Source organism: Kogia breviceps, chromosome X (genome assembly GCF_026419965.1).
Source record: "Kogia breviceps isolate mKogBre1 chromosome X, mKogBre1 haplotype 1, whole genome shotgun sequence".
Taxonomy (NCBI): Eukaryota; Metazoa; Chordata; class Mammalia; order Artiodactyla; family Physeteridae; genus Kogia; species Kogia breviceps.
In genome coordinates this window covers 71,221,538-71,229,053 of record NC_081330.1, presented here as the reverse complement: position 1 = coordinate 71,229,053, position 7,516 = coordinate 71,221,538, and the positions used below count along the sequence as shown (strand labels likewise).

The 7,516-nt window shown below is 45.8% G+C and overlaps 1 protein-coding gene across 1 annotated transcript; it reads right to left on the bottom strand.

Moving 5' to 3' along the window:
• Window positions 1-2,161: 2,161 nt before the first annotated feature.
• Window positions 2,162-7,318, bottom strand: RPS4X (ribosomal protein S4 X-linked). Its single transcript, XM_059050477.2, has 7 exons — window positions 7,235-7,318; window positions 6,171-6,248; window positions 5,757-5,937; window positions 5,282-5,379; window positions 3,943-4,114; window positions 2,868-3,025; window positions 2,162-2,340 (listed from the first exon to the last, which is right to left on the bottom strand). Exons 1-7 carry the CDS (start codon window positions 7,235-7,237, stop codon window positions 2,239-2,241), a joined length of 792 nt encoding a protein of 263 aa, XP_058906460.1. The 5' UTR covers window positions 7,238-7,318; the 3' UTR covers window positions 2,162-2,238.
• Window positions 7,319-7,516: the final 198 nt, after the last annotated feature.

The following is a 7,516-nucleotide window of genomic DNA, read 5'->3' as shown; positions in this document are numbered from 1 at the left end:
GAAGCCCAGTCTGCTAAAGGCACAAGGGAAGTAAACCAAACCCAATAAAGTTCTGCTTGCTTCAGTCAGTTTTATCTTGGGACCATTTGTCTGCCTTTCTGCTGAGATGATCTCTAAGATTCCGTCTAGCTCTAAGATTTTATGAATCAAATTGGAAGCCTTAAGCTTACAAAGACTCAAGCCATATATTTGGAAACTGTAGCTCATTCTAATGATACAGGCTGCTTTCACTAAGTCTACCAATACAACTTGGTATGAGGATGGAAATCTTCCCCACATTGGGACTAGTTGCTTAAAAAAAAAAAATCCCCGTGCTAGTTTAACAAATAACCAAAATAAACTTAAAATGTTTAAAAAATTCTGGTGATGTGAAGAGAATGCAGCCAAATACACCAATTCTGCATTTGGAAAAGATGGTTGGCCAGTCAGCATCTAGGAAACCACTGCACTTGTGGAAAGAACCAACTTGGAGGCCTTTCATCCCCCATATTTGCTTTGCTTCCTTAGCTAAAATTCAAACATTTCCATCATCTGCTGAGACTCAAACCTAGAAAGAAAGTGCAAGAGAATCCACCAGCATTCAGTGACTCCTGCCCTCTAGCCTTTCAGTCTTCCCTGCCTGTTTCTCAAGGGGCACCATAAAGATTACTTCCGATCTGACCCCTCATTGTAACTACCTTTCTGGATAAGCTCCACTCCTGGCAAGAGAATTAGGCTGAAATAACGTGTCTGGCAAGCCCACTTCCACACCCCTCTCCCACTGGATTTGGCTGGACCCAGTTCTGCAGAAATTCCTTTTCTCCTGCTTAAGCAGCAGTCCTGTGGCCCCAGCTAATTGTGCTTTAGTCTGCAATATGGAAGGCAGAGATGCCCTGTGGGGTCAAACCTGGGCTTGGGAGACACCTTGGCATGCATCCTACTTTTGCTGACTAGTTTGTATGTTGCTCAGTTCTTTGGCAAGACCAGTATTCTACTGCTTGACTCCAAGCCCAGGACGCAGACAGGAGTGGAGACACTTTCCCAAGCCACAGCTCAACAGGCTTCCTCACCCACTGGACCACAGGCCTGGGCAACAGAGATGACCATTAGAAATTCCCAGTTAAATATGCAATGATTTCACAGGTTCATGCCTCAAATGGAGGAAGACGTCCAAAACAACTGGTTTTCACTCCAAATCCTGCCATGAGAGGCAAGGGAGATTAAGTGGTCTGCAGTAAGATGTTAAATGAAGGTGATGGTGAGATCTAGAGGGCAGTGGTTCTTAACAGAGGGAAATTTTGCTCCCATGGGGGATCTGGCTATGGCTCAAGTCAGTTTATGGTTATAACAGTGAAGAACAGAAGGGCATGCTGTTAACATCTGGTGGGTAGAGGCCAGAGATGCTGCTCAACATCCCACAGTACACAGGGCAGCCACCCTCAAGTTATCTGGCCCAATAGTATGAAGACTGAAAAGCCCTGCTATGAGGCCAAGGTGGTTTTGGTTCTCAGCTGGAAGACGCACATTGTAGGGTGACAGGAAAGAGAGCTGGTTGTTATCACACTGCAGGGTAATTGACACTCTTACAAGAGACCCAGGGCTTTAAATGAGGAACAGATCTAAACAGCTGGCCCCTCGCAGCAGGGGTACCTCTTCCTGAGACTGGCAAGCAAACATGGTTTTGCAGTCCTGAGGAATGGAACTGAGGATTGAATGCTGTGGCAGCTGGAGAATGATAGAGGACTAGGTCCAAGCAAGTGTATTGCTTTGCAACATCAAGAGCCCATAATTTTATAATGACCTGTACCCAAAGCTGGACACAGATGTGGGTAAAACAGATGAACCAGGCTTGTGTGTGGGTAGTGCAATGAAAACCAGAGGGCAATCATTTCTTTAAAAAAGGCTAAGAGAACAGGGTAAATGAGGTCCAGCCAAGTAAGGGAGCTTGGCCTTATGGGCTTCCCTGGCTCTCTCCATTCTTCGGTTATTTGCTGCTCCTTCTTTGCCAAGTTTGATGTGTTCTCCCTCCCACCACCACCCAGGTCCAGCCTATAGGCGACAAGATTCACATCCCAGAATGCCCAAGCCTGCCTGAAAATTCAATCTACTTTTCATGTTATAAAGTAGAAAGGAAAATGTAAATCAAAGCAAACGAACAAAGACAAACCCAAACCACAACAAATACTAAAGAGGCTTTTAATTATGTAGCATGATCTCTAAGTACAAAGACTTTCCCAATCACCTCACTTAGACATCATTTTATCCGCTGCTCTGTTTGGCTGCCAGTCTCTTGTCTCTCTCCTCAGCAATGGTAAGGCGGATACCCTTTCCACGAGGAAGAGAGATCCATGGTTTGTTGCCCTGGAGGAGAAAACAAGGAGAATCAAAACCTGCTACATACCGTCAACAGGTTGGCACATGCTACATTTGTCTTCTCATCTAGAGGAACAGAGAAGCCTGTCTGTGACAACACTCAGCAACAGTCAGGCAGTCTTAAGACACTTTGATGCTGGTTTATCAGAAATACCCACTTTAAACTTGTTGCCTGTATCTGTAGATGCAAACTACAATACCCTTCATAATTAGTCTCAGAAGTACTGAAATAATGCCCAAGGCCAAGCATTAGTTTCAAAAATGCACCCCCCCGCCCCAACACAGGCACAAATTAAAGAACCTAACTATAAGGCATATTCATCCCATTACTGGCACTTTCCACCAACCCAGGTGTGAACTGGTCCGCGGCTGATTCTGGCACTGAAAATGCACAGATCTGCCTCAGCCCTGTTGTGAGCCCTATCCCAGAGGAGGCAGGCACTGCAACCCCAGCCATTACCTGCATCGTACAGGTTTCTCCAGACTAGAGAGAAGACAGAGAGACCCAGACTTACTTTGCCAATAACAAAAATGTTGGAGAGCCGGGTGGCAAAGCTATTGCCGTTGGCATCTTTCACATGAACTACATCAAAAGAACCAGGATGTCTCTCTCGGTTAGTGATCACACCAATTCTTCCCAGGTTAGCACCCCCAGTCACCATGCACAGGTTACCTAGGCAGGAAGGAACAGACGATATGCTCAGAGCAAGGAACCATGCCCTGTGTAGTGACAGAGACAGGTCTGCAACGAAGTTAATCTTTTTTTCCCAGTTGAATTCACTTCTATGGATCTGTTACCCAAGCTAGAACTCTCGGGGCCCTCTTTTAAGATTTGCCCTATCCTTCCTGCACAGCTAATAAATGTAATAAACTCCACTGCACCCACCTCACTAGGTCCTTACCATGTCTTGCCTGGACTACTGCTGTTCCTCCAAGACACAATTCTCTGCTACTGTTGTGAACAGATTTGGGGGATGATGACAGCATTACAAAGGGCTGTTATCTCAAGTTTGTTTGCTTTTTTATTAGACTTCCCTGCCCAGCCCTCAAGCCACTTCCATGGATGGGGAGGCTTTTGAGATCTGGAGCAGGCCTGAGAATGTGTTATACAAGACCTCATCTCTGCCACACAGATTATTCTAAGCACTTGGATCCCTGAGGTAAAAATACCATACACTGGGCATTGGAGCAGTTACCCATTCACAGCTTCTCACAACTCCCCATTGAAAACATCCTTAGCTGACTTCCCTCCCCACAATTCAGAATATATTCCTCTAACCCTCATTGCCACCACAAAGCCATGCTGAAATGAGATACCATAAAGGTTTACAGATTCTCTGAACATTTCTTAAAACTAAGAGTTGCCTCCTTCCCAATCCGTTACTACATCAACAAAAGACATCTAGCTTTGGGTGCTAACTAGGTGCACATCAGAATCACCTCGAGCCCCCAAAACGCCAAACAAAAAACCCTGCACCCAGGCCCTGTGCAAGTCATAGGTCTTGATTAAATTAACTTAAAAATAAAAGTAAAGAACAACTCTTATGCCTGGCCTTTGAAGAGAATGCCTATGTAGCAGAGCCTGCTTACCCGTGTCAAATTTGATGAAATCAGTAATCTTGCCAGTCTCCAAATCAATCTGAATGGTGTCATTCACCTTGATGAGGGGATCAGGGTAGCGGATGGTGCGAGCATCATGGGTCACCAGATGAGGGATTCCTTTTGTCCCCACAAAGATCTTTCTCACTTTGCATAACTTATACTGAAACACATGGGTTAGCCACATTAATCTAGCTCACATGCACTATGCTCCAGAGTACAAGAAACAGTTTTTTCAAAGCTACAAATCACCAGCTTAAAGGTGCAACCAGCAGCTGAAGGTACCAACCCCCACACAGAACAGCCTGTTTCCTGAGCTGCAGCTGAATAATGGGATCCCTGACTTTTCTTCCCACTCCCCCATAAATTCATCTTGCACACTGCCCCCTTCTAGGCTAGCAATGTATTTCCTCTGTAGTAATGCATCACCCCCAAGGTTAAAAGTTCAAAGCACTGAAGTCCTCACAACCTCAAACTCCCAGGTGGAGGGATGATCACCACCATTTCCTCCCGGCTCCAATGCAAATCACCTCCCCTTACCCAGGTTGTTTAAGTCTCAAGGTGCGTGTGAATTCTTCCTTCCAACTCACCCAGACAGCTAACAAGTGCCTCTTAATGGTTCCCTCTACATCACAATTGAGTTTTGTCTCACAAACTGCAATTGTATTACCAGTTCATCTAATCAACAATTTCACAAAACATTTCACTCCCCAAGACATCCTTTAAGTAAATCAAATCACCTTGATGCCAATGGACGTGCCCTCCAGCCTGCTGCTAACAAGGTAGCTAAGGAAATTAGGAGCTGAATCATCCAATTGAATTAACCTTCACTTACAGCCAATAATTCAAGAAGCCATGAACTTTTGCATAAAACCATCACAACAAACTGGATTAAATAATCAATGTCTGTAACCTTTTTTGAGTTATCTCAAACTAGTGCCCCAAGGGTTATTGGTCCCCTCCACTAATACCTTTCCCCTCCCCAGAGTAAAGCTAGACAAAGGACCAGTAGGATTGAACTAGATATTGGTTTTCTGGCCCTTTATCCTTAAAGGACCCATACTTCAGATACTCAAACGTTCCTAGGAATCACTCTCCTTGCCTCAAAAAAAGGCAACCAGAAGTCACTGCTCAGCTAGAATTCATTTCTGCCATAAAAAGCACTCTGTTGAGGATGTTAACTTGACTGGCTGTTTCCAGGTATAAGATTATGAGTAATTCTAATCTACCTACCTCACCACAATGGATCAGCCCATGTGCTTAATTCAGGCTGTAACTTAGAATCAAGTACTTTTACTAAACGAAGGCCCAGCCTGCTTGCAACACTCACCTTGGCCTCCTCAGGTGTAATACGATGAACAGCAAAGCGACCCTTGGTGTCATAGATCAGACGAAAATTCTCTCCAGTCTTGTCAATGCTGATGACATCTGATATCAAATGGTAATAACTAATGTTACTATAGTGACCCCCAGTACCCCCATGCTGAACAACAACCACGCTATAAGGGAAAAAAAAAACCCGTATGCTTCCCATTTCGAATATTAACAAGGATTCCTAAGATCAATGATGGCTAGCTAATCTTTAATGTTTCAAAATCCTGTTTTTATGACCCGTAAAATCTGAAGTGAATTGAATTTGGTTTTGAGAAATGATTTATGATTTGCAGCCCTACAATATGGACGTAAAACTCTTGAGAGGGACAGTCATGCTTTATTTCTGAGAGACTGAAAAAGCCCACCACTTTAGAGAGGGAGATTAAAAAAAATCAAGGAGCACCACCAAGTGCCCACCAGTAACCACTTACCCATAAAACCAGCAGGGTAGGTTATATCAGTGCGGACCTTGCCATCAATCTTAATGAAACGCTGCATGCAGATCTTCTTTACTTCATCTCCTGTTAGGGCATATTTAAGTCTGTTCCTTAGGAAAATAATTAGGGGGAGACATTCCCTCAGCTTGTGGGGACCAGTAGATGGACGAGGAGCCTGTAAAATGATTTTAAAAATTATTAGGTAAGAGGTGGGGCACAGCTAGATAGCACAGGGCCCTTAAGAGAGTAACTCAGGATACAATAATCAGGGATGCCTGACACATAAAGTGGTATAAAGTGTGTCCCTTAAATACATCAATCATATCTCGATAAAACTGTAAAAGAGGAAACACATCCCTTAAGATACTTACAACATAAAAAACATGCTTACAATATAATGATACTTACAAACACACCCGTCAGTTTATCCAGCATCCAATGCTTTGGAGCTGCTACGCGCTTCAGGTGCTTCTTGGGACCACGAGCCTGAAGGATTTTTCGATTTTAATACTGTTAAACAGTTTCAGGTCTTTTCAAGAACAGTTTACACAGCTACAACTATTCTCTAAAGAACAGCATCTGTTCCCTCTTCAGCAAAATGTGGACAATGTAAAAAGCACAGGGCCGTGATTAAAGGCAGAGAAGCAAATGCATACACAGTATACAGCAAAATACTTTAGGTTTCACAAACTGCAACCAGTCTTCTCATTGTACAGAGGTTAACTGTCTTTCAGAGCAGTATTTCCTGTTTACTAATTATTTATAAATTACCACTTAAAAGTGCGTATGCTTCTAGAGGCTGTTTTTACTAGGACATTATGCTGGTCAAATAGCCAGGGGCTGGACCTCCTGGCACACAGCCAGCCAGCAACAGAAACGGACCAGAATCTGTGCTTCTACTTATCAAACAGAAAATTTCTCGAAATATGTCAGGTTTTAAAAGTGTTAGATGTGATATTTAATCTGACCTCAGCACAACCACGTGCCAACAGTGACTTACTCAAACTCTAAAGGTGAGATCACTTTTCACCTTAAAATGCGGAAGGAAGCCTTTTTAATGCCGTATACAGAGGCTTACTGGCCACACTACGTAAAGTCAGGCCGTGCCAAAAACACGACGGAAAAAACGTTTCTCCGCTCTCCCCAGGCCAGACCTCTGTCCTCTGGGCCCACCCGGGGCTCCGGCCTGGGAAGCAAGACGCTCTTCCCAAGGCCGCATGATGCGTGACCTGGTGTGGCCGGCCGGGAGACCGAAGCCTTCCCGCCAGCCGAACCGATCATCCCCCAACCTCCCACCGCCGACAGCCGGTGTTCGCCCTAGCCCTCGAGCCCGCACGGGCCCACCCCACCAGCCGCTCTCCCTTCGCCTCCGCCCAACCACCCCCTGCGGGAGCCCCGCAGCCCCCGGTAGCCCCAGCCCTTGGAGGATGGAGGCTGATGGGCCCCAAGAGCTCGTAAGGAATCTGCCTTACCATGGCTGTGCTAGGCACGGAAAGAGATCCGCCTATTTCCGGAGCGCCAAGAAAAGAGGGCGCGCGGCTGCGCGCGCCGGGGCTTCGGACGCTCCGCCCAGCTCCGCCTTTTCGCGGCGCGCGGGGAAACTATCTTGCCACCTGCTGGTGGGAGGTCAGAGGTCCGGGGCTTGGGAACCGCTGCCGAAAAAGGGGTGTCTCCCAAGGGCGAGTTCCTCCCTCCCTTTCCGCCCTCCCCTCTCCAGTGTTTCCCGAGCGCCTCTGGGGCGCCTGATTTTGTGT

What these genes read in the sequence shown, in the direction of transcription:
- RPS4X (XM_059050477.2), bottom strand. An exon ending in TTACACCTGAGGAGGCCAAG is followed by an intron (nt 4,115 to 5,281) that starts GTGAGTGTTGCA and finishes CATGTGTTTCAG; the next exon opens with TATAAGTTATGCAAAGTGAG. An exon ending in ACATTTTTGTTATTGGCAAA is followed by an intron (nt 2,341 to 2,867) that starts GTAAGTCTGGGT and finishes TTTCTCCTCCAG; the next exon opens with GGCAACAAACCATGGATCTC.